Genomic DNA, 27,798 nt, shown 5'->3' with positions numbered 1-27,798 from the left:
CTAATATAGGGAAAGGTGTATGGTGGATCATCGGATACTGTGAAGGCATAAGATAAAGGGGAGCCTTGCCAGAGGGTAAGGGGGGTGGGGGGTGGGGGGTGGGAGATGAGGGTAAGGGAGATCGAATATATGGTGATGGAAGGAGAACTGACTCTGGGTGATGAACACACAATGGGATTTATAGATGATGTAATACAGAATTGTACACCTGAAATCTATGTAATCTTACTAACAATTATCACCCCAATAAATTTAATAAAATTAAAAAAAAAAAAAGATAAAGGGGAGCCAATAACAGATCAGATACTGATCTAAGGTGGGGTAATGGGATGTCACTAAGCACTGCCCAATTTGGATGAGGGGATTAAAGAGGCAACCCTAGCTCTGCACCCTTGACTAGGTCCTGCCCCCATCCTCAACCCCCATGCTGCTGTTCACAAAGGCAGGAGCTTGTCTGCACAATCTATTTCTCAATCCCAGCATTGCCAATGGAATGACCTGGAGGAACCACCCTGTTGGTTCCAGTTTGGCCATTCAGCAGCTGAGCACTCAGACCCTCTGCCTGCATCTGTGAGGACATTACAGCCCCAGTCTTGGGTCAGACATCTAGCTTCTGGGGAAGGTCTGCCCCTGTCTGCATACTATTGCCCCCCCCCCCCATACTGTTGGCTTTGGGCATACTTGTCAGAGCACAATGAGCAGGTCTATAGGTTAGGTTTTGGGGTGGGCAAGACCCTGTTGAGGTACAACTGGGGGGGGACAGGGCATGCTGCGGCAGAGTTAGTGGGCTCTTTTGGAATCACTCTGGAGGTGACTATGGTATTTCAGAATCATGGCAGGGAATCCTCAAACACCAAGCATCTATATGGAATTTCCTGTGCCTCAGTTCTCCCTTCTTTAAACAGGTTGCTATCAGGCCAAAAGGTTTACAATGTTACAGCTTTAGGGCCTGTAAGGAGGTGCAGCCCAGGTAAAGAATGGAGGTGAAAAAGCCCGGTGTGTTTTAGGCAACGTGGTTCTCCCCATTGGAGCATTTCTTATGCTACAGTATAAAAGGATCAAAGGGAAGTCATGGGATGAGTAGAGTCGACACTTCAGTGAGAATTTATGGAATGCCTGTTGTATGTCGGGCATGGGTCTAGACTCACAGTGGTGAACAAAACAGGGAAAAACATTCTAGTGTGGGAGGCATAGACAAATAAGTGAAATATATAGAACATCATGGCAGTAAGCGCTTTAGAGAAGGATAAAGGAGGAAGGGTGGGGTTGGAATTTTAAACCAGGCAGGCAGGGAAGGTCTCTGCGTAGAGGTGCCATTGGAAGATACAATGAGGAGCTATGCTCATTGAAGAGGGCAATGCAAATGCAAAGGCCCGGGCGCAGGATCTAAACTGATGTGTTTGAGGCCCATGGGGGAGAAGGTCCTTGTGAAGCACATGGCATAAAGATGGACACAGAGAAGACAGTGAAGGTATGTTAGGGTTTGTTTTAATATGTGATTGATTTCTTATTATTATTATGAAGGCCAGGGCATTAAGGAAGCTGAATGACCTAGAAGAACTGTGACAGAAAATAGGGGGCTGGAGTGAAGAGGTGACTAAGGAGATCTGAAAATTTTTACCTCAGAAGCTTTCCTGAGGGTAGTGGGAATTCACAAGACACTATAGTGAGAACTAAACACAGGTAGGTAAATACTGTCTGGGAGATTATGGCAGTCAATACACATAGTGTTTAGCACTCATGGACCATTATAATGCAATTATGGGGGTCAGAAGACAATGTGCTGGGGACTCATGAGGGTCAAAGACACTCTACTAGTAGGTAATGGGGAGTTTACAAGTGAGGATGCTAGAGGATAATGGGGAATCAACATACACGCTGAGGTTTGTGTTTGTACATATAAAGTATTATTTTATTATGATATCTTTCTTTATAGAAATACTTGATGGGGGATTCGGTAGCACAACCATCTTAGATTCAACACAAGAATGAAAAACACTCAAAAGTCTGTTAGACAATGTGTTTTGCAACAAACATCTCACAGAACTTAGGGTTTGTTACTATGGTAGATATTATGTTGTTCCACCATTTAACTTGTTGGCACTTCACCTATTCCACAGTAAAAAATAGATTACTGTTAACATGATTTAACATAATCTTTCCTATGCAGAATTTGGTAACAGTGTTCCATATTTTTCAGGCCTCTTTTAATGTATCAAATTGAAAAAAGTTCCTTCTCAGTATGAATGCCTCAAGGTTTAATGAGGCTGGTGACTCCCCTCGGTCAGGGCCCTTTCACAGGTCCTCTTCTGAGCAGTAATGTAACATTCTGATGGGGCATTTCTACTTACGATTATGTGTACATTTTTCTGCTGCATGAATTCAATAATGTACAATCAGAACTGATCTCACTGAGATTTTCTCACACAGTTCTCTCAAGTGTGAATACTCTGATGCACGTTGAGCACTGATTTCTGGACGAAGCCTTTCCCACAGACTACACACTTATAAGGTTTGTCTCCAGTGTGTGTTGTCTGGTGTTTATTCAAATTTGACCTGTCAGTAAAAGCCTTTCCACACTCAGAACACACATAAGGTTTCTCTCCTGTGTGAATTCGCTGATGCACTTGGAGCTGTGATTTCTTAGTAAAAGATTTGCCACAGTCACTGCATTCATAAGGTTTCTCTCCAGTATGAATTCTATGATGTATAATCAACTCTGATTTCTGTCTGAAAGTCTTGCCACATTCAGAACAGATGTAGGGCTTTTCTCCAGTATGAGTTTTCTGGTGCTTACTGAGATTTGACCTGCCACTAAAGGCTTTCCCACACACCGCACACACATATGGTTTTTCTCCTGTGTGAATTGGTTGATGCACCAGGAGTTGAGATTTGGAGGTAAAGGATTTCCCACAATCACAGCATTCATAAGGTTTCTCTCCAGTATGAATTCTCTGATGAGTAATGAAATTTGACTTCCTGATGAAGGCTCTTCCACACTCAGTACATACATAGGGTTTTTCTCCTGTATGAATTTTCTGATGCACAATGAGTATTGATTTCTGGTTGAAGGCTTTCCCACATTCTTGGCATTCATACTGTCTCTCGCCAGTGTGAATTTTCTGGTGTATGTTGAGGTGTGACTTCTGGGTAAAGGCTTTTCCACAGGTATTGCATTCATAAGGTTTCTCTCCAGTATGAATTCTCTGATGGGTAATCAAGTCTGACCTTTGTGTAAAGGCCTTTCCACACTTAGGACATATATAGGATTTCTCTCCTGTGTGAGTTTTCTGATGTGTAATGAGATTTGATCTGTTGGTGAATGCCTTCCCACATTTAGTGCACATATAGGGTTTTTCTCCAGTGTGAATTCGTCTATGCACATGGAGTTGTGACTTGGAAGTAAATGATTTCCCACAGTGACATTTATGAGGTTTCTCTCCCGTATGAATTATCTGATGTGCAATCAAGTGTGCCTTCTGAATGAAGGCTAGCCCACACTTCATGCAGACATATGATTTTTTTCCTGTATGAATTCTCTGATGCACAGTAAGTGCTGACTTCTGAGTGAAGGCTTTTCCACAATCACTGCATTCATAAGGTTTTTCTCCAGTGTGAATTCTCTGATGTATAATCAACTCTGACCTGTATGTAAAGGCCTTACCACATTCAGTACATATAGAAGATTTCTCTCTAACTTGAACTTTCTTATGTGTAATGAGGTTGGAACTATTATTAAAGACCTTCCCATATTCAGGACACATAAAGGGTTTCATTCTTGTGTGAATTCGTTGATGCACCTGGAGTTGTGACTTGGAAATGAAGGACTTCCCACAGTTATTGCATTCATATGGCTTTTCTCCAGTATGAATTCTTCGGTGTGCAATCAAGTGTGTCTTCTGGATAAAGGCCTGTCCACATTCAATACATATATAGGATCTCTCACCTGTATGAATTTTCTGATGCATCTTTAGTGTGGACTTCTGTGTGAATGCTTTGCCACAATCACTGCATTCATGGTGTCTCTCTCCGGTATGAATTTTCTGATGTATACTGAGATCTGAGTTGTAAGAGAAGCCTTTCCCACATTGATGGCATTCATAGAGCTTTTCTCCTGTATGAATTTTCTGATGCCTGAAGAGAGAAGATACTTGGAAAAAGGCTTTTCCACATTCATTGCACTTATAGGGCTTCTCTCGGGTATGGGTTCTCTGATGTATAATAAATTCTGGCTTCTTTACAAAAGCCTTCCCACAGTCAATACATACATAGAGTTTTTCTCCTGTATGAGCTTTCAAATGTACCTTGAGTTGTGACTTCTGGATGAAGATCTTTCCAAGTTCAGTACATTTGTGAGATTTCTCTACTGTATGAATTTTCTGATGTTGAGAGGGTGCTAGTCTATAGCTTAGGATTTTTCCACATTGATTATGGTCCCATAATTTCTCTCCTGTTGGAGTACACTCCTGGTCAGTATAAGAAGAAATTTTACCATATTCGGTAATCCTATGAATGTTCTTTGACTCATTGTTTCTATTATGACCGTATAAATCTAAATTATGCTTCAAAGCATTTCCAAATGAGTCACATTGATGGGGTCTTTTTTGGGAAGGAATATTTTGGCTTACATGAATTATTTTTCTACTGTCCTTATATTCATAATCCCTCTTTGTACTCATTATTTCCTTGATGAAAGCACCATCTCTTAAATATTTGTTGCCTCTTTGCTGATGGCTTTCTATCTGGTCACCAATCTGCCACAATTTTTCTAGAATGAAATACAACATAACATCACTTGTGGCATCACCTCCTCTCCCTGTCAATGTAGAAAGAAGCTTTCTCAGAAATTCCCTGCTAGGAGGTTCGAAACCCAAACTCTTCTTCTCAAAGGAGAATGAAGAGATAATTGCAGTTCAAAGAGCAGCTAGCAGAGGCTAGAAGGGATGGTCATATGGCTCATCCAGGCTGAACACGGAAAAGGATGAGGGTGAATCATTGGGTGAGGAGGCTGGTGATAGTGGTGATAGGAAACATTCTGGGATACAATTCAGCAGTTAAAGGAAATAAACTTTATGAATACTGTACCATGGACAGATGTGGAAAAATTAAGGAAAGAACAAGATAGTGCTATAACATTTATATAAACAATACAAACCCCAAGTCACTTTAAATTTTAAAAGAATATGCACGAATGAAAAAATATTTCCATCATACAAAGTAATCGCCTGTGGTGAAAAGTGAGATGGGTATGGGGATAAAAAAGAAAAGATTGAAAAATCAAACAGCAAGAGAATCCTTACCCAGACTGATGATGATAGTATATCCAAAATAAGGACCATGATTAAACTCAAACCAGTCATGTGAAGTACAGAAATAAAACAATTACAAAAATCTGCCAACCAGGCAGATACACCCCCAGACACTGTGAAGATACTCAAACAACACTGAAAAGAAATGTCAGAAAGGTACATCTAAAATGACAGTGAACCCTAAGTCATCAGTTAGATAAAAGACATGGGGAATGGAAAAGTAAGAAATCCCATGTCAGTTCCTATGGAGAAAATAGGAAGAGAGTCTGGTCGGAGGTAAAGTTCAGAGGCATCTCACAGTGAGGAAAGAGACAGAGGAAGGAAGGAAGACTAACAGGAGTGGGAGTGTGCAACATATAGTACTTTTTAAAGAAAGCACATCCATGAATGCCTGAATGTATAAAGAAAGAATCTTGGACAATGGGGAAGGAAGAAAGAAAAAGAACGTTAGAGAAAAGGAGCATAACCAAGAAAATAAGAAAATCTTTAATTAGGCAGACTGGTACATGATCCAAAATCCAAAAAGCCAAGGAACAAGACAGAAATGACAAAGGCATTCAAGTAGAAGGCATTTAGTTATTTGAGAGGACACTGTCAAGGGTCCTCAAGCAATACGAAAGATTTAGAACCTTCAAGAAGAGTCATCTTCATAGCGTTTCAAAAATACTAATCTTTCTCAAGACAACTGAGATTTACTCTGCTGTCTCCCATCTGGGCACACTTACCTGAACAGCTCTGATGTGGGCTCTCATCCTGCAATGTCCATGACTTCTTTCCTTGCTCCAACATGAAAACCTCTGGTTCAGGAACTTGATACCCTGTTCATGAGAAATGGTAAAGGACTGGGTCCAGCTAGTTGTGTTTCAGAGTTCAATCAATAAAGTCTTGTTGAATGATGCTTTGTTCTTCAGGAAAGTAACCATATATCTCTGGGAACAGAGTAATATTCAGAGTGCCCAAAAGGGTTAAAGAATCCTAGACAAATCAAGGAGAAAACCATTACATATTTCAGACGTCTCACAGCATTTAGCAACTGAGAATGGAAACTCAGTGGGGCCTTCCCTCAGATACCCAGGTGTCTGTGCTTACCAACTGAGAGCAGATGGCTGTAGGTCTCCAGCATCACATCCCGGTACAGGTTTTTCTGAGCAAGGTCTAGATGCTGCCACTCCTCTCTGCTGAAATCTACAGCCACATCTCTGAAGGACACTGATCTCTGTAAGAGCACATTCCTTTTCAATGTGAATAGTTAGCTTTGGGGGATGGAGAGACTACATTTAGGAATATGGAACTTGGGTTTGCTTAATTTACCCTCTCTTTTAAAAAATCTTCCCTCCCCCAATTTCCCTAACATGTTATTATAAAGATTTAAAAACAACATACAAAAAACTTTAAAGAATTATATAGTGAAAATCTGTATACCCACTACATCACTAACATTTTACTCTACTTGTTTAATTACACATTTACCCATCCTTTTATCCATCCATCAATCCATCTTACTGTTTTGTGCATTTCAAAATAAACTGTGGACCAGTACACTTCTTACTAGATAGTTCAGAATGCAAATCATTAACTAAAATATAATTACCCTGTATTAGGTAAGATTTAATGAAATGCACATCCTCGGTGTATCATTTGAAGTTTTGACAAATGCATATACCTGTGTAATCCAAGAACTTTTAAAAAATGGTTTTTCACATAGAATGCATATTAAATATCTAGTTTTACAAAATATTTTGTGGAAGAAGGAAATCCAATAAAGAATTTCTGCTATTTTTTCTACACTTAATCATCAGTCAATTACTCATTTTTCAAAACTGAAAACTGAATAGAGTTTCTTTCAGTCTTCTAGCAACTAGATGAACAACCTGTGAGCAGTTTCTGAGCAATTTAGAACAAGCCATTAAGCCAGTTTTGAGAACACAAAAATGAATTATTCATGTTTGTAATCTTCTAGCAACTTAAAAGACTTGGAAAATAAACAAGACCTAAGTTTCAGAAGAAGAGAAAAAGAAGACACCGTTCAGTAAAATGTTAAACACAAAACTGAGGGACCAAAAAAGAAAAAATATAGTTGACCCTTGAACAACATGGGGGCTAGGGGTGCCCCCACCAATAAAAAAAAAATATATATATTCTGACCCCCCCCCATTTAACTACTCACATACTAGTGTTAATCAGAGGCCTTTTTTTTAACATAGTTGATATATATATATATATTATATTATATATATATATCTTACAATAAAGCTAGAGAAAAAAAAAAAGAAAAAAAAAATGAAGAGAAAGAAAATATATTTACAGTATTTATTGAAAAAAATCTGTGTATAAGTTGACTTATGCAGTCAAACCTGTGTTGTTCAAGGGCCAACTGTACATTCTCCATGGGGGAATAAGTTTATATTAGTTGAGAAATATAAGCTGGAAGTTGAGAAGTTTAATACAGAATGGGGAGTGAAGGAGGTCATTTCCTAGATAAAACAAAAGCAAAGATGTGGGATAGGAAAACACATGATTTTGGGGAACAGCAAGTAGCTCTATGTAAATAGAAAGAAATCTGCGCGATGTGTCAAGAAGGTGGTTATGGGAAAATGGTTTGATCAAACAAGTACGGATTTTTTTACTGTAAGTAATTAGGGTAATCAGATTTATATTAATTTTTTTCTATAGGATTTGTATTGCTTGCTAACCAAATAAGTGAGAAAAAATTCCTTATAGAATGATTGTAATAAATGAAATTAGGATAGAATTAGAAGTTAGGATAGAATTAGACTATCACCATTTCGCAACTCCTAACAAAATAATGGTTCTAGACAATAATCATTAAGGTTGCTCAATTGTTTCCAGTGAAAGACTGAAGAAGATAAGTATACAATGGATGGCTCAGCTAATAACACCTGCATCCACTGATGAATTTTAACATCACAAAAAGATAACCAGATTTTATGTGCCTCCTGGCATGATGTAGGAATTAATTTCATTACACCAATCATTAAGTATTCTTGCCAAAAAAAAACAATTATCCAACCTGAATCTCATCAAGCCTCCAGATCTAACAAACCCTTAATAGGCAATGTGAAGGACAGAGGTACATACTGAACAGTATCAAGACCGAAACGTCAGCTAAATCTAAAAGGCAGCAAATGATCTGTTTCTTCAAAAAATAAATCACAACAGAAAAAATATGGAGGGAAATTGTTTGTTTATTCAAAGAGACTTAAGAGTTGTACTAGAACCTCTCGTGCATGTGGAGTCTCTGACTCTCATGTATGTAGGACTCCCAAATACATGTATGTATTAAATTTGGTTATTTTCTCTTGCTAACCTGTCTCATGTCTATTTGATTATTAGAACAGCCAGAAGAACCTTGAGGGTAGAGAAGAGTTTGTTTCTCCTCCACAGTTGGGGTGATGAGCAGGATAAACTCACTGGCTGGAACCCCGTGATTCCCAATGAGACTGCTGCAGATGAGGTCATGGGTGTCTTAACACAAGCCAGCAGAAGGTAAGCGTTCTTACCATGGTACATCCCCAGATCTCTGTCTGTAGGATCCGGTGGAAGCAAAAGTGGTGAGAATCTTTCTTCTAAATTTACGCTGGCATGACAAAATATCTGTGAAACTCATTTCTTGGACTAGCGATTCATGGTTACTTGGCATACCATACTCATGGGTTTTGTTTTTGTCTGTCTCTGTCTGGTTTCTTTCCTTTCATCTTGTTATATGCCCTAACATCTTGGCCTTATGACTAGTGAGAATATTTTCTCTCTGGCTTCTATCATCCAGGGCGTGTACTTGCCAAGGTGCACCTTGTTCTCTATTGGGCTACGACAAGCTCTCAAGGGAGTTTCCCGTGTCTCTCCTGTTCCTCCCAGAAATGATCTATTATGTCTACCAGCTGGAGGATGCTTATGCATCTGGCAGGCAGCCAAATAGGCTGTGAATCCAAGCTTTGGAAATCTTAAACCTTATTCTGCTCAAAGGGGAAAAGCACATGATTCTGTTTTGGAACAGCTTTAAGACAGGCCTCCCATCTTTCTTAGGCTAACTCTGGGAGTAAACTTTCTTGTGAGGGTTGCATCTTTTTGCACTCTCCTTTGGGGATGCTCCTTGCATCCATATATTGGTTTGAGTTGCTATAGATCCTACCATCCAGGATAGTCAATGGATCCTTTTAATTGGAAAAACTTTTAAATTGGAAATAAATTTTTCTTAGAGAGCTCTCATATTGTTATAATAGCAAGTCATTAAGATTCCCTTAATAAGATGGAAGGACAGAAATTAGAACAAAAATCAAAGTCCACTCAACCCCTTTCCTATTTGTCTTCAGGCATTTGCAAATACTGTAAAAAACAAAATGAGACAAACAAACAAAAAAACCCCAAACCAAAAAACAACAACAAAAAAACCCAGGACATTGGAAGTACAACTGTCCTGTACTTAAGGAGACAAATAAAAGAAAGAAAAGTGGCAAAATCTTACTTTAAAATAACGTAAAAATTTTTATGTCCTCAGGATTCGGCTTGGTAACTATCAAGTTGGAAACTCCAAAATATGGCCAGACAGAAATGTGGGCTAAATTCCATTTATTACTAGGGTCCTACCAAACTACTGTTATCCCTCAAGGAAATTACAACCTAAAATTACAATGACTATTATGAGGAATGAGCCAATTAGAAAACAAAAATTGAGCTGAATAAAACAAATTGGGTTAAAACAAAGGTTTTAGTACAGCACTAAGAAAGGGTGAATGGACTAAACTGACCTTGTTAACCCTCCAAGATTAAAGAGCCCCAAACAAATCTGCTCTATTTACCCCAGTGTGGAGAAATTTGCAAGACTGGAAGAGATTACAATGAGAAACTGGACCAGCAATCACTCAGGGCAGTCAGGCTAGTTAAATCAAGTTCAAGAATGACAGCATGGCTTGACCCCTTGACCCAAAACCTTTTTACTCAAGAGTGGGTAAATGGTCAAAAGATAGAAAAGAGAAATTTTCAGAACTCTCTGATATGGGAATTCATGAACTGTGGTACCAAAACCCATGGGTGAAGCCATGACTCAGGTTATAATTAGATTAAAAGAATACGGAAATATAAGGATTGGTAAGACTGTGAAAATTGGATGTTTAAACAGGCATTACATTAAAAAAATTATGTAAACTTTAACGATTGCATCTGTTACCTGATTACATTGTGGAAGCAGACATTGTGTCTCACTGGGGAACAGGGACGTGAAGGCTGTCAGTTCTTTCTTTTGGCTATCAGAGCGAAAGACTCTAGAAAGTAATAATGTCTGCACCCTCTTGGATCCATGGGATTGTTTAATACTGCCAGGAATATTTACTGTTTCTCCCAGTTGAAACCTAATAAGGTATCTGATAAGAAATGTACCCAGAGGGAAAGGAATATTCCAACAGTGGATGGATGGATTTGTCAGTCCTTTGCCACAACTTAGGTGGCAATCCAATTCTTAAAATATTAAAAAACAAATGTTCTTGTTTTACAAATGAAGTCTTTACAGAACCAGAGGTATGGCTCCAGAAACAATCCAAAGCCCACCAATTCTTTTTACCTTCCCTATTAATCTCAAAAGTCTTATAAATATTGGCTTTATGAAAAGAAAGTCCTTCAATGAAGAGCTTGCATTTCTTTCCCTGTACCTTTCAGATGTCGTCTCCAGGAATTCTTATCTGGGCCATCTTTTAAAATTCAAGTTTCAGGGCCTGCACAGTTTAAGCCCAAGCTGTTCCAGGGCCAACCGTCATGTTAAATAAGACAAGACCTCTCCATTTGGGAGCTTAGATTATATTGTGTGGAGCTACAACTCCACCCTCTTCACTGAAATGGATTACTCTCCTTTTCAAAATTCTGGTAAACTTGTTTTTCCACTCGAGGTCTTTCATGACCACTTCCAAACAAAAGACCATTGACTGGCAGAAGTCATTTGTTTTTGTATCCAGCATGGGGCAAAAAAAAAGATTGGCAAGTGGCTATAAAGAAGCCACATCAAGACTGGTAGAAAGGGCAGAGATGCGGAATGGGCCATCCCCACACCTGTGTGTGACAGTGAAGAATCAGGAGGGATATCTTGGTGGTAGGGGTAGAACCCCCCCTCAGCCTGAGGTGCAAGGGAGACTTGCCCCACACTGGGCTTCCTGGCCCAGAGTAATGAACTAGGAAGAGGAACCCCCACAACATCTTGCTGGGAAAAATAGTGGGAATTCCAACTCTTTGGGTGAGAGAGAAAGCACAGGAAAACCCAAACATCCTCTTAAAGAAGCTCTGCACAGACTCACTTGCTCACAGGCTTTCAGCCTGGGCTCTAGTGTAAGGACAGTGACTCGTGAGACATCAGAGACATACAGGGAGAGACTAAGTTGTGTGGTTTCAGGGCAAGAACTGGAAGGACAGTCGCCATTTTCTCTGTGTAGAATCCTCTTCCCCGTGCAGCTGGCAGGCGGGCATCATCTTTCGTGTGTTGAGCCCTCGCCCACACAGCCAAATCTAAATCTACATTAACCTGGTGAAATCGGCTTTCTCCACCCTAGTGACTCCCTGGGATCCCTGTCCCACCCACCATGCATAAATATGAACCATAAAATGGCAATAACTATGTATCTATCAATAATCACTTTAAATATAAATGGATTAAATGCTCCAATCTAAAGATATAGGGTGGCAGAATGGATAAGAAAAAAGAACCATAAATACACTGTCTACAAGACAACCACTTCACATTGAAAGACACAAACAGACTGAAAGTAAAGGGATGGAAAAAGATACATGAATGGAAATAAAAAGCTAGGGTAGCAACACTTGTATCATACAAAACAGACTTTAAAACAAAGGCTATAAGAGAGAAAGAGGGACATTACATAACGATAAAGGGATCAATCCAACAAAAGGATATAACACTTATAAACTCTATGGACCCAATATATGAGCACATATATAAAGCAAATACTGACCAACATAAAGGGGGAGATCGGTAGTAATACAATTATATTAGGTGACTTTTTCTTTTTTACAAAGGATCTTTTTTTCTTTTTAAACTTTTATTTATTTAAGTGTGTTTTTCCAGGACCCATCAGCTCTAAGTCAAGTAGTTGTTTCACTTTAATTGTGGAGGGTGCAGCTCACAGTTCCCCATGTGGGGATCAAACCAGCAACCTTGTTATCATGTTTCCCTGAAAATAAGACCTAGCCAGACAATAAGCTCTAATGCGTCTTTTGGAGCAAAAATTAACATAAGACCTGGTCTTATTCTACTATAAGATAAGGCCGGGTATACGATATGATATGCTATGATATGATATATGATGAGATGTGATGTGATATACGATATGATATGATATAATATATTTATTTTCGGGGAAACACAGTAAGAGCACCACACTCTAACCAACTGAGCTAACCAGCCAACTATATATTAGGTTACTTTAACACTCCATTGACAACAATGGACAGATCATACAGACAGAAAAACAACAACAACAAAAAACCATTGACCTTAAAGGACACACCAGACCAGATAGATTTAATTGGTATTTTTAAAGTATTTCATGCAAAGCAGCAAAATATACATTATTCTCAAATGCACATGGAACGTTTTCCAAAATAGACCACATGTGAGGCCACAAAACAAGTCTCAATAAACTTAAGAAGACTGAAATCATATCAAGCATCTGCTCTGACCAAAATGATAGGAAACTATAAACCAATTACAAGAAGAAAACTGGAAAACACAAATATACATGGAAACTAACAAACAGCCTACTAAATAATAAATGGGTCAACACAAAGATCAAGGAAGAAATCAAGATACCTTGAGACAAATGAAAATGAAACACAACAATCCAAAATCTATGGGACATAACGAAAGCAGTCCTAAGAGAGACATTCATAGCAATACAGTGTCACCTCAAGAAACAACAAAAATCAAACAATCTACCCTTACACTTAAAGGAACTAGAAAGAAGACAGCAAACAAAGCACAAAGTAAGCAGAAGGAAGGAAATAAGAAAGATCAGAGCAGTAGTAAGTGAAATAGAGGCTGAAAAAGATTACAAAAGATTCATGAAATCAAGAGCTGGTTCTTTGAAAAAATAAACAAAATTATAAACTTTTAACCAGACTCATCAAGAAAAAAAGAGAGGACCCAAATAAATAAAATGAAAGAGAAGTGACAACCGACACCACAGAAATACAAAAGATTATAAGAAAATACTATGAGCAATTATAGTCCAACAAATTGGACAATGTACAAGAAAAAGATAAATTCCTACAAACATACAAGCTTCCATGACTGAATCAAGAAGAAACAAAAAATCTGAACAGACTGATTACTACCAACAAAATTGAATCAGTAATAAAAAAACTCCCAACAAATGAAAGTCCTGGACTGGATGACTTCACAGGAGAATTTTACCAAACATTCAAAGATGAATTAATATCTATCCTTCTCAAACTATTTCAAAAAATTCAAGAGGGAAGGTTCCCAACCTTGTTCTATGAGGCCAGCGCTACCCTGATTACCCTGATTCAAAAGCCAGACAAAAGACATTGCAAAAAAATAAAACTATAGGCCAATATCCCTAATGAACATAGATGCAAAAATCCTCAACAAAATATTAGCAAATGACATTCAGCAATACGTTAAAAAGATCATGCATCATGATCAAGTGAGATTTATTCCTGGGATGCAAGGTTGGATCAATATCTGCAAGTCATTTAACATGATATACCACATAAAAATCATATGATCATGTATCAACAGATGCAGAAAAAGTGTTTGACGAAATCCAGCATTCATTTATAAAAACTCTCAGCAAAATGGGAATAGAGGGAACATAACATAATAAAGGTCATATACCACAGCTAACATCATACTCAATGGGGAAAAGCTAAAAGCATTCCCCTTAAGATCAGGAACAAGACAAGGATGTCCACTTTCACTACTTTTATTCAACATAGTATTGGAAGTTCTAGCTACAATAATCAGACAAGAAAAAGAAATAAAAGGCATCTAAATTGGAGAAGGAAAAGGTAAAACGGTCATTATTTGCAGATGACATTATATCTAGAGAACCCCAAAGATTCCACCGAAAAACTATTAGAACTGATAAATAAATTTAGTAAAGTAGAATACAAAATTAATATTCAGAAATCAGCTTCATTTTTATGCACCAGTAACAAAATATTGGAAGGAGAAATTAAGAAAACAACCCCATTTACAATCTTGAAAGGGACTTAGAAAAGCAAACTTCCAATTTTAGGGAAGCCAGAGAACTTGCTGAAAAGCTACACCAAGCAATTCCCAAGGCTTTCTGAAAGCCTTTTGATTGGAGCAAAATTCAGACTTGCTCACAAAAATCTGACGAAACTGTTCATGACTACTGTAATAGACTTCAGGTCATTTTTAAGGAAAATTCTGGTCTTCCTTCAGATGTTCACTCCACTCAGAACTTAATTCTTTGTTAGTGGGCTGAACAGAAATCTTTCCCTCCTGCTTAAGAGAACCAGGATGGAATAGGAGACCAAGGCCACCCTAGATTTGGTCAATTTGCCCAACCAGCTTGCCCATACTCTACATGAGCCACCTAGAAGTAAGACTGCCAAGATTTTTAATTCTCAGTCTTGGCAAATGAGAGGCCCTATGCAAAACCCAAATATTCAAAACTTTTGCCACTACTGCCAAGAGCCAGGACACTTGAAAAGGGATTGCCATCAGTTTAAGTGTTGCAGACGCTCTTAGCCTTCTAACCAGCCTTTCCAAGGTCCTCCTAACACCCAGTGATAGGGTGTCGAGGGATTATAGGGGCTTTTTCCACTCCTTCTCCTTAATCATCTTGGAGAAACTTTTCTTCAAATTGTAAGGAAATTATTTCTATTCTTATTTACACTGGTGCTACACTCTCAGTGCTCAACCCCACTGTCATAAAACTGCCTGTCTCAGAGTAAAACGGTTCAAATAGTGGGGATTTCAAACAAACCTCAACAGGTTCACATCTCTGAACCTATTCCTTTTTGCTTAGGTCCCTTGAGAGACACACATTGTTTTCTCCTTAGTTCTTTTGCCCCTACCCATTTATTACAAGACTTCTCAGAGAACTATCATGCTGGAATATCCTTTTCCTGAAAGGGAGAAATGATGTTAGAGTTTGATGGTAACTGTCAGAATGGCCAATTAGGTGAATCACATGGCTTTTCAATATCGTTTATTTGTACTGTTTTTCACAGAACAGTAGCTGCACTGAGAGCACTGATCAACTATCCCTACTGGACCAACTGCCATCTTCTTTGTGGGAAAAATCTTCAATTGATAGTGGGAAAATCCAATTTAATATTCAAATTGATCCTTCAAAACCTCTTCCCAGAATTAACCAGTATCTTACAAATAAAGAGGCCCTTCAAGGTACAAAACCTTAATAAAAGATGACCTAACTCCTTATTCATTGCACTAGTCTTTGTAACACTCCGATTTTACCTGTGAGAAAGCCAAAGGGACAAGGATGGAGGTTTGTCCAGGACTCCTGAACAATAGCCCACACTGTTATTTCTCAACACCCCATTGTTCCTAACCGTTATATGCTGCTACCATCTATCCCCACTGGAAGTGACTTTTTTACAGTAATTAATTTATACAGTGCATTCTTTAGTATCCCAGTTGATGAAGCTAACCAATACCTTTTTGCCTTCACTTGGGAAGGAAAATAATTTACCTGAAGAGTAATGCCTCAGAGTTTTACTGAAAGCCCTTCTTGTTTCTCACAAATTCTGAAGACTGATTTAAATGATATAATTTTCCCTAAAGATTCCACCTTATTGCAATATGTGGATGATTTACTTTGCTCTTCTCAGGTTTCCTCACAGGAAGATAGCATCCATCTGTTAGAACTTCTGGCCTTAAAGGGACATAAGGTCTCTAAAGAAAAATTACAATTTTTCCAAATTCAGTTTCAGCATTTGGGGCATCTGATATCGGAACAAGAACTACACCTGGATCCTGATAGGCTTCATGGTATCCTAAGTTTCCCAAGACCCCAAACTAAGCATCAGTTGTGAGGTTTTCTTGGGTTAGTCAGCTATTGCCGAAACTGGATCCCAAATTTCTCTTGGGGAAAACCTCTGTATTTCTAAAGAATGACAGTCCCGACCCAATTTTATGGAAAGAACAGGATGACATAGTATTTAAAGCCTTAAAAAAAAGAGTTTAATAAATTCACATTCTCTTGGGCATCCTAACTATCAGATTCCCTTTTTCCTTTCTGTGCTTGAAAAGTAAGGGAATGCCCTTAGGGTACTCACTCAAGAACACGGAGACCAATATAAAGCCCTAGGATACTACAGTCAGCAACTGGACTCTGTGGCTCACAAATACCCCCTCTCCCCTTAGAGCCATTGTTGTTCCTGCCCTCTTGGTTAAGGCCACAGAGGAAACTGGTACAGGATCCCCTCTAACCATCTTTGTACCTCATGCAGTAGCTCTCCTGAATTCTCATCACACCCAGCATCTTTCAGTTCGTTGCCTTACTTCCTATGAAATCTTTCTCATGTAAATCTCTCATATTGTAATAACTTTAATCCAGCTACTTTTCTCCCTTCTGAGATTGATGAAGTCCTTCATGACTGCTTCACACTGACAGATCACCTCCTGACTCCTCATGATGATGTGCAGGAGACTCCTGGGTAAAGCTGATTTCTCATGGTTTACAGATGGTTCATACTTAAAAAATGAAGATGGTAAATACTCCGGTGGTTGTACTATTGCACCCCCTTTTGAAGTCATCGAGGCAGCATCTTTGCCTTTGGTTACTTCAGCACAGCAGGCAGAATTATATGCCCTCACTCGAGCTTGCATTTTAGCAAAGGGTTAACCGATCAGCATTTATACTGATAATAGATATGCCTTTGGAGTAGTTCATGACTTTGAAATGTTATGGAAGCAAGTGGTTTCCTTACTTCTAATGAAGACAAAATTAAAAAATTGTCTGTATGTTCAGGAATTATTGAATGCTATACTTTTACCTCATGCTTTAGCTATTACTAAGATTCTAGGACATGCTAAACTTGACTCTCTAGAAGCTAAAAGAAATCACCTTGCTGACATTTCTGCTAAGAATGGTGCCCTAAAAGCATCAGAAACAGTCAAACCTCCGTCATGGTCCAAAGAGATGTTTCCCCAGTTGATTATTTAGAAAAATTGGTCAGAGAAACCCAACAATTGCTTTGGGAAAAGAAAAAGACTGGAAAGCCAACAATTGTAGGTTTGAATTGAGAAAGCTCTGGTTCAGAACAAATAACAATCCAGTCCTACCAGAAACTCTAAAATTTCCACTCCTGACTACTGTACATACATTATACTATTGGTCCACAGACAAAATGATAGAATGCATGAATCAATATAAGTGGTGAGATATTAACCATGCTGCAAAAAATGCCTACTTTACGTGTCTCACCTGTCTGAAGGACAATCCAGGGAAGCCAGTTCACACTGGCCCTGGACTTTTTAAATTGCCTAATGGACCATTTGAGGTTTGGCAAATAGATTCATACAGCTTCCCCCATCTTATGGATACAAATATGTTTTAGTCATGATATGTACGTTTGCTTGCTGGACTGAAGCTTTCTCTTGTAGACAAGCTAATGCCTGTACAGTGGCTAAAGTCCTGTTAGAGAAGATTATTCCTACTTGGGAACTCCTCTAGAACTCCAGTGATTGAGGAACTGGACAAGTGATTGAGGATTACTGGACAAGTGCGACAAATCTGTGCTATTTGGCCAGTTCTACACTATATTCACTGTGCTTACCATGCTCAATTTTCGGGTTTAGTTGAATGTACTAATGGGAATATTAAGATTCAACTGGCAAAATTTCTAGAAACTCTTTAAATACTTTGGCCAAAAGCATTGTCATTAGTCTTTTTAAATCTCAGGTTTACCCCTTTGGGGACTCATAAGCTTCACCTTTCAAGATAATTACAGAAGCCCATGCATGTGGCTCCTGCTAAAAAAGCCCACCATCTCACCAACCTGCTTTGTCCCAGCTTATGAAAGTAGCCAAATAGAGCCAGGCCCCGAGCCAGTTTGAAGAACCTTCCTTTCCTCGGTGCTGTCTCCCCTGTGCTCGAGCATAAGCTTAATAAAATCTGTCTGGAAATTTTTCTGGGGTTTCCTTTTGATTTCTCTCTTGGGGAACCCAAGAACCCTAATGCCAGTGACATGTGGGCTTAAAAACGGTATTTTCAGCAAAATTAAATGATGGATATTCATTGAATGCCTAGACCATTCCCAAATAAGATGAAATAATGAAACATTAATTATTGAACATAGGTTTATCTCCTTGTTGCTTTTTATTATAGAGGGAGTGAAGATATTTGATTCTATTAGTAAACATGTCTTGTGCCACGTTAAAAAAATTTTCTGCTATAAGGAAATATATACATATTTCTAGAAATAATGATATGTTCCTAAATGTATCAGTCTAAAAGAATACTGGTATAACAGAGTTCACAACTGTTTACTGCTTGTATTTCACCAGAAACTGAGGTTTTTTTTAAGCCTGAGAATTCTAATGTATATAATTAAAGCTATAGAAATTAATAATAATAGGGAAAACAACTGTGTATACAAAGAATGTATGTTTTGGCTAAAAAAAGGTGTAAGATATGAAGAGGTGTTTTCGTTAAGGGAAGTGAAGTAATATTATCCTGATTATTTCTGAATGGGTGAGAGAAAAAGAGTGTGTACTAAAAGGGACATAGAAAGTTGTAGAAGTATGTGGAAAAGGAATCTTGAGGAAATTTTATGTGTGGTCAAGCTGAATATAAATTTAATCAAGTAAGTGAATTTAAATATCAAAAGCTGATGCAAAATCAGAGGTTTTTCTCTCTCTGCTAAAAAGGACCATTGATCTGCTACTGCTACTGTAAAAAAGTTTTCTGCCTACGTAGAAAGCAAAGATTGTTTTATCAAAATAATTTTCTGTTTATGTTGTCTTAATCAGGTCCTTCATTACTTAAAAAAAATGTAATCTCAATAGTAAGAACTAAGTTTTGCTAACAATTATCTAAACTTGTTTTTGTGTTTGAAATCTTTTGTCACCTTGGTTAAATGGATAATTAAGCGTTGCTTTATAACTTTTGATCCTATTTAGTCAACTGTCTAAACCTCTTGATATATTTTGACTAAACTCCCTAAGATTTAAATTACAAATTGAGTCTTGACCTGGGAATAACTTTGAGATATTCCAGAAGGGCCCCTGGAATACTTCAAAAGATCTGTTTTCTTTCCTTACAAAAGAGAAATATTAAACTAATTAGGCTTCTTTTGGTGTGTTGAAATTACATGGGGAGCATTGTCAAGTAATAAATAGCATTGATCCATCTTTATGTTGTATTTGTGTAAGTATGTAAGTGTTCCAGAAATACACATAAAGTTCCTGGAAATCTGAGACATCCTGACAAAATGTCTGTCATCAAAACTGAGGAACATACTAAAAGGACTGAACCTGAGTATCAGATTGTGGCACATACGGTTTAAGTCCATTCTGTTTTTGTAGAATGGCCCCCAATTACCAGACTTTTGCCATCCTGATATGTTCTTGTAACATGGAAACACTGTAAATTAAATGAATATTCAAGGCTATAGAAAACCCAAGACAGCCTCTTGGTTCTTCCTCGCTCCCTGGCATTTTTTGTTTTTGCATTCCTTCACCCACCACATTTAATCTCGACTTAACTGCCACTTAGTATGGGTTATCAGTAAGTTCTTGTTTTTGTATGTATGTTTTCTGAATGAGTGGAAGCTTTCCCCTGCCACAAGGCTGAGTCCTTACAATGGCAAAGAAAGTGTTAGGAAATGTGTTTCCCACATGGTGTATACCTTCCAAAATCTCTAGTTATCAATTTCACTGAGCAAACCATATGAGCCTTGATGGACAGCCTTGCAAACTTTTTGGAAAGTTTCACTGACCCTATCAACCTCAATTACCAGGCAAGGTGGAGAGAACTAATGGAAAAACTGAATCCCAGCAGAGTAAGTTGAAGTACATAGGACTGCATGAACTGATGAAAACAGTTACAACTTTTATGACATTTTCATTTTAAATTGCTGATTTTTTAATCCTTTGTTTTCCAGATAAAAGAAAACGTGTTTCTCTTAAACTACCTATGGCTTAGCAATTTGGTAAATTACTTTTGCAAGCAGTATTGGAACATTAATTTGTTTCTCTCTACCTGATCCCTCCAGAATTTGGAAACTCTCAATGAGTATTATTATTTTCATGGTAATATGGTTACCTGCAAGAGTTCAATAAGAATCTGTTCTTATAACAGGACACAATTAAAAACTGGGTTTATTACCAAGGCGTTGACTAGCTTTAAGGAATTAAGATTGATTTTGGAAGCCAATAAAAGCTCCCTAGGAAAACCGCCTGGTACCTTGTTTACATGGTTCATAGCAATCTTGCCAGGTAAATTACGAAGGCTGCTTCCTGGGCAATGCATAGGAAGAGCCTCAGGATATTTTGGGGGCCTTGAGAAGGAACTCATCCAAACCTACAGGTATTGCAGGCAATGTCTGACAGCAAGTCCTTGCCTTGGCTTTTCTGGCCTTCAGCCTTCAGAGGTCTTTTTAAATTCAATCTGAAGATTCCTTATGAAAAATTCCAGAAAAGCAGACTTAAAAGAGCCTATGTGATTAATTACTATTCTTGCTGGACTTATACAAATAATCAGGCCAATTTTATTGAAATTAGACTTATTTTGCAAATAAGTCTTAATTTGGCTATCTTTGATAAAAATGGGAGTGATTTTAGAGAGAAAAATTGTTTCAATAGAAACTATAACACACTTTTGGATACTCAATTATAGTGCTGTTGATTGTCTTTTGAGTTTTTAAAATTTTCTATCTATAAACTGGACTGGATTCTACAGTTTTCTAGTTTCCTTAAATATTTGGCTGCAACCTTCCAAACATTTTCATTTTCCCATCCAGACTTGGAATCACAGAAGGCCATGCAAGCTAAAGTTGGACTACGTGATATAGACTTCAGAGAAATCATCACAACAGCTTATCTATGGACAATCTTCGTGCCTACTGCGGAAAGATTATCAGAGACATTCAAACTACAGACCAGGATAATTTATCAGACTATAACTGCCGGCCTGCACTCCATCTGAAGATGATTCGAGACAGACATCTAGAAATCTTCTTGATTGCCTGCCTTCAAAACTCAGAGACTGAGACTGGGATTAACCTTTTCTTTTTTTTCCCATAGAGATGCTTCCTACTAAATACCTGATGGCTTGCACCACAGGCTTAACTTTGGGAGACCACCAGCAACACTGCCTCCTGAAATGAGACACAACTGTTTAATGAACTGAACTTTTCTCAAGACTGAAAGTGGTTTATTGAGATATAGAACAAACCAGCAACCCAACTTCTGGAATGAGAAACTTTAAATAATATCTCTCAGATCCAAGAGATGAAGAGTGAAAAAGAAGACACACATATAAACTTCATTAAGTATATAAGCTATCTTATTGATAAGATGATAAATTCTGTATCTCGGAAACATTCAAGTGCCAATGCAACATTTAAAAATGTTAAACATAAAATTTGCACACACACACAAAAACTTAATATTCCAAAAATCAGAAAATTAATGCAAATAAATCTCTCCAGAGCTGTAATCCTAATTTTATTTAAAAGTAGAATTTTTAAAGTAAAAATCTTAACACCTAGAAGTGAAATGTGGTAAACAATAATTAAAGATTGAGTGGGAAATTAAATTAATATGTTCCTAGAAATTCTTCCATTTCATCTAGATTTTTAAATTTACTTCAATGAGATAAACTATTTTTCTAAATTATTTTTGATCACTGTTTTATTGCATATCATACCTTCTGATATATAGTCTTTTTATTATTTCTTTGCAGTATATTTTACTATTTTAATTTTGACTTCTTTGACTTTGGAGCAGACTGCTGAAAGAGAAAACTGTCTGCTTCATATGTGTCCTTATGACAAACCCTATTTGGCTGTTGTTTTCATTTACTCTTGAATGCAGTTAGTTAATACACTTGACTTCTGAATCTGTGTTTATAATTTTCAGTTCTTTCACTGTCCTTGACTGGTTTGGGCATGAAAGTTAACACTGTAATCAAAACAAACATCAAAAACAAGGTTAGGAATAATTTTAGACATCATCTTATACCCAAAACTTTGGCATAAAGATCAACTGTAAAACCACATGACATTTCCCACCATTTTTGACTGTGTTATTGTTTGATCAAAATTTTAATTTATTCAAGGGTTTTTGAACCATTTTTATTTACCTATTTTGATACTAATTTTTTGGTAAAATTTTATCTTTGTTTCAGTTTCCATGTTATTGCATATGATTTTAAATAACATTCATTCATGATTGTTTTAATCTTTGATATAGCAATAACTGTCTCTCCTGTTTTGTTAAACACTTTATGTGTATCTTACTCCTTTTTCTCGATCATCACCACATAGAATCAGCTTGTGCTTCTGACAAACATCTTTATCATTTATTTTTGTTCTCTATGTGACTGATTTCTTCCTTATCTTTTCTTAGTCCTAAATGTTATATTTATTGGGTTCATTTTCTAACTTCTTCAGTTAGAAGTGTAACACATACCTTAGGTCTTTTATTTTTAATTTCCAGAATTCCTTAAAAGACCTTTAAATCTATATTGTTTTCCCTCTATAGTTTAGCTTTACCCACAAATGTTAAAATGTAGTATATTACTTATTAAAATTTAACTCAAAGAATTTTGTGAGATCTTTTATGATTTTCCCTTTAAAGAATGTTTATGTAGATTTTTTTTTTTTTTTTAAGATTTTATTGGGGAAGGGGAACAGGACTTTATTGGGGGAACAGTGTGTACTTCCATGACTTTTTTTCCAAGTCAAGTCGTTGTCCTTTCAATCTTAGTTGTGGAGGGTGCCATTCAGCTTCAAGTTGTCCTTTCAGTCTTAGTTGTGGAGAGCACAACTCAGCTCCAGGTCCAGTTGCCATTGCTAGTTGCTGGGGGTGCAGCCCACCATCCCTTGCGAGAGTGGAACTGGCAACCTTGTGGTTGACAGGATGTGCTCCAACCAACTGAGCCATCTGGGAGCTCAGCAGCAGCTCAGCTCAAGGTGCCATGTTCAATCTTAGTTGCAGGAGGTGGAGCCCACCATCCCTTGCAGGACTCGAGGAATTGAACTGGCAACCTTGTGGTTGAGAGCCCACTGGCCCATGTGGGAATCAAATAGGCAGCCTTCGGAGTTAGGAGCACGGAGCTCTAACCGCCTGAGCCCCCGGGCCAGCCCAGAAAAATTTTTTTAAAGTTTTCAGATATGGGGGTTTCTTTTTACTGGCCTTTTACTTTAAAATATATGTATATATTTTTCCTAGCTACGGCAACCAGACAAGAAAAAGAAATAAAAGGTATCCAAATTGTAAAGGAAGAAGTAAAGCTATAATTATTTGCAGATGACATGATATTACATCTATAGAACCCTAAGGAGTCCACCCCAAAACTATCAAAACTGATAAATGAATTCAGTAAAACAGCAGGATACAAAATTAATATCAGAAATCAGCTGCACTTTTATATACCGATAAGAACTACCAAAAAGAGAAATTAAGAAAACAATCTTATCTACAATTGCAACCAAAAAAAAAAATACCTAGAAATAAATTTAACTAAGAAGGTAAAAGACCTGTACTCGGAAAATTGTAAGACACTGAGAAAGAAACTGAAGACAAAAAGAAATGGAAGCATATACCATGCTCTTGGATAGGAAGAACTAACATTGTTAAAATGTCTATACTACCCAAGCAATCTACAGATTCAATGCCTATCAAAATACCAATGGCATTTCTCAAAGACCTAGAACAAATAATCCTAAAATTTATATGGAACTACAAAAGGCCGCAAGTAGCCAAACCAATCTTGAGAAAGAAGGACAAAGTTGGAGGTATCACATTGATATCAAACTATACTACAAACTAAACTGCAGTAATCAAAATAGCAGGGTACTAGGATAAAAACAGGCATATAGATCAATGGAACAAAATAGCGAGCCCAGAAATTAACCCATGCCAGTATGGTCAACTAATCTATTAGAAAGGAGGTTGGAATATACAATGGGGTAAAGACAGTCTATTCAATGGTGTTAGGAAAACTGGGCAAACATATGCAAAAAATGAAACTAGACCACTTTCTTACACCATATACAAGAATAAACTCAAAATGGATTAAAAACTTAATGTAAGATCCATAAAACTCTTAGAAGAAAACATAGGCAATAAACTCTCTTGACACTGTCCTTAGTAATATTTCTTTGGGATATGTCTCCTCAGGCAAGAGAAACGAAAATATAGTAATAAACAAATGGGACTACATTAAATTAAAAACTTTTTGTACAGCAAAGGAAATCATCAACAAGAAGACAACCTACTGAATAAGAAGAGATATTCATTCACTAGTTACATCCAATAAGGGGTTAATATCCAAAATACTGTAAATGGAACTCATACAATTTAACATAAAAAACAAAAACTTCAATTAAAAAATGGGCAGAGGAGGGGCCGGCCTGGTGGCTCAAGGTGGTTGGAGCTCTGTGCTCCTAACTCCAAAGGCTGCTGGTTTGATTCCCACATGGGCCAGTGGGCTCTAAACTACAAGGTTGTCAGTTTGATTCCTCGACTCCCGCAGGGGATGTTGGGCTGCGCCCCCAGCAACTAACAATGGCAACTGGACCTGGAGCTCAGCTGCACCTTCCACAACTAAGATTGAAAGGACAACAACTTGACTTGGAAAAGTCCTGGAGGTGCACACTATTCCCCAATAAAGTTCTGTTCCCCTTCCCCAATAAAATCTTTAAAAAAAAAAAAAAGGGCATGGGGGCAGAGGACCCGAATAGACATTTCTCCAAAGGGGACATACAGATGGCCAATAGACATACGAGAAGATGCTCAACGTCAGTATCATCAGAGAAATGCAAATTAAAACCACAATGAGATTATCACCTGACAGGTGTCAGAATGGCTATCATCAATAAATCAACAAATAATTGTAGGCAAGGATGTGGAAAAATGGGAACCCACATGCACTGTAATTGGGATTGCAAATTGGTGCAGCCACTGTAGAAAACAGTATGGCGGTTTCTCAAAAAATTAAAAATAGAACTACCATCTGATCCAGCAATCCCACTTCTGGGTATTTATCCTAAGACATCCAAAACACTAATTCGAAAAGTTACATGTATCCCTACGTTCACTGCAGCATTATTTCCAATAACCAACATATGGAAGTAACTTGCATCCATCAATAGATGACTGGATAAAGAAGACGTAGTGCATATATACAATGGAATACTACTCGGCCATAAAAAAGAATGAAATCTTACCATTTCGACCATATGGATGCACCTAGAGAGTATTGTGCTAAGTGAAGTAAGTCAGACAGAGAAAGGCAAATACTATATGATTTCACTTATATGTGGAATCTAAAAAACAAAATAAATGAACAAACAAAACAGAAACAAACTCATACTACAAAGAAACCAACTCAGAGATACAAAGAATAAACTGATAGTTGCCAAATGGGAAGGGGGCTAACAGGCTGGATGAAAAAGTTGAATGGATTAAGAAGTACAAATTACAAATTGGCAGTTACAAAATAGTCACAGAGATATAAAGTACATCATAGGGAACACAGTCAATAATATTGTAATAAATATGTATAATGTCAAGTATGTCTAGAGACTTATCGGGGGGAACACTTCGTAAGTTATATAAATATCTAATCACTATGATGTACAATATTAATAATATAATATTGAATTTCAACTGTAGTTGAAAAATAAAAAAATATTTTCTAAAGGTATACCTAGCTGAAAAATTATATATAAAAAAAGCAAAATAGTTTAACTGTGGTAAAATATACATAAAATTTACCATTTTAACCATTTTAAAATGTACAGTTCAGTGGCATTAAGTCTATTCATAATGTTGTGCAAAAGCCTTTTACTTTTTATTTCTAATTTAATGTTCTTGGTCACAGAATAGAATTAATATAGCAGTTTTATATTTTTTGTTTGCTTGGATCAGTAAGTTTTACTGAGAGTAGTTGATAAAATGGTCAATGTTATATTTAACAATTTCTGTGCATTTTTATTTAATATAATTCAAAGATATGTTAAATAAATGTTGACAATTTTTTAAATTCTTTGTATATTATTACTTTTGTAAGTTTGAACCATCTCTCTTCATCCCTTTGGATATTTGTCATCTTAAATTCTTTTTGATCTGATCCTAAACTTACAGCCCTAGATATGCTTTGGTTTTTGTTTCTGAGTCAGTATTTTCCATTTCCTTATTTTTAAATGAAGAAAAAAGCGGCCCCTGGCAGCTGAGATTTGGCCTGGTACTATCAGGCCTCAGGATTAGGAGCTGGACAGGCAAGAACATGGGGATCTCCTGTTACACGAAAACAAAGAACACCATCATCATACAAGACCATTCTCTGACCACCACGGTACAAGGCAAAAACCAAGACCACTCTGCAATCATGTCTGAGCACAGACAAAAATCAGAATGTTGTTTAAACCACAAAAGTGGCCAAATATCCCCTCATTCTGGCTAACACAAGTAACTGCTGCTTCTTTACCAATTATACTTCGTCTCACACCATTATTCCTTTCTTCTAAATAAAAATTATTAAGATACCCAATCACAGAATTGCTCAACTGCAAGAGAAGTGGAGGTTCACTGAGGTTTAGAGACTCACCGCCTTTAAGTTCAAGCATGAACTGAAATTCCACTATTTCTTATACATACAATATAAAGGGAAGACATGACAAGAATGGCCACTACTGTGCTGTCAAGTTATGTACTGTATTTTACCTAACATTAAAACTGATAGTAGTAATGAGAAACTAACTAGAAGGGCTACAAGAGAAAGTTGGCAAAGTTTACCAGAAAGAAGAGTAAGTAGCAAAGAAATAGAAAATAGTAGAGAGGAAAAAAAACCAACATCTGAAAAACAGAAATTCCCCCCCCCACCAAAAAAAGTGAACTATTTATGTAGGGAGAAGCAGTTTTTCTTTGACATTCCACCTCTCCACTGTCACACAGTTGGGCTCTAACTGTGGAATGTACCCCTGTGTTGCACATTCTTGGCAGAAAGATCAAGATGTGTTTCAGGGGCAATAGGAGAGTCTGGCTGCTTCCTGTGGCCCATCTGCCTCTGCCAAGGCTCTGGGGTCAGATAAGAGATATCTACCCTTGGGATGAATTCCCATCCCCAGGGGCTCCTTCTTACCTCACATGAGCTGCCATGTTCCTCTGGAGCCAGGGCCAGGGATTTCTGGGGAGAGGTCCAATTAGCTGGCATGGTCATGCTGGGTCTCATCCTTTATTCTCTCAGGATCCTAATGCTTGGTGGACATCTATGAACTCAAG

General features: G+C 37.5%; 2 protein-coding genes across 4 annotated transcripts in view; both read right to left on the bottom strand.

Moving 5' to 3' along the window:
• LOC141566944 (uncharacterized) overlaps window positions 1–6,128 on the bottom strand; it is a 49,038-nt gene extending 42,910 nt beyond the window's left edge. The window contains exon 1 of the mRNA XM_074315778.1: window positions 6,035–6,128. The gene's annotated coding sequence lies outside the window, so the exon portion shown is untranslated. The remainder of the gene's footprint in view (window positions 1–6,034) is intronic.
• Window positions 1,885–27,798, bottom strand: LOC141566945 (uncharacterized). 3 transcript variants are annotated; one of them, XM_019749886.2, is made up of 4 exons: window positions 27,659–27,798; window positions 6,399–6,525; window positions 6,035–6,127; window positions 1,885–4,768 (listed from the first exon to the last, which is right to left on the bottom strand). In XM_019749886.2, the coding sequence occupies exons 1-4, from the start codon at window positions 27,746–27,748 to the stop codon at window positions 2,436–2,438; spliced, it is 2,643 nt and encodes an 880-aa protein (XP_019605445.2). In that variant the 5' UTR covers window positions 27,749–27,798; the 3' UTR covers window positions 1,885–2,435. The 3 variants fall into 3 exon arrangements, with proteins under 3 accessions (XP_019605445.2, XP_019605447.2, XP_074171833.1); XM_019749888.2 differs by having other exon boundaries at window positions 1,885–4,450; XM_074315732.1 differs by lacking the exon at window positions 27,659–27,798 and having other exon boundaries at window positions 1,885–4,466; window positions 6,399–6,425.

The sequence above is a fragment of the Rhinolophus sinicus genome, linkage group LG11 (genome assembly GCF_036562045.2).
Source record: "Rhinolophus sinicus isolate RSC01 linkage group LG11, ASM3656204v1, whole genome shotgun sequence".
NCBI classification, from domain to species: Eukaryota; Metazoa; Chordata; class Mammalia; order Chiroptera; family Rhinolophidae; genus Rhinolophus; species Rhinolophus sinicus.
The sequence above is the reverse complement of the archived record's forward strand: the minus strand, read 5'-3'. Positions and strand labels throughout refer to the sequence as shown.

Bases quoted from the DNA above. Each gene is read 5' to 3' on its own strand.
- LOC141566945 (XM_019749886.2), bottom strand. From the start codon at position 27,748: ATGAGACCCAGCATGACCATGCCAGCTAATTGGACCTCTCCCCAGAAA. The intron at 6,526-27,658 runs GTAAGAAGGAGC...GTGCTCTTACAG, and splicing joins AACATGGCAGCTCATGTGAG to AGATCAGTGTCCTTCAGAGA. The intron at 6,128-6,398 runs GTAAGCACAGAC...TCTCATGAACAG, and splicing joins CAGCCATCTGCTCTCAGTTG to GGTATCAAGTTCCTGAACCA.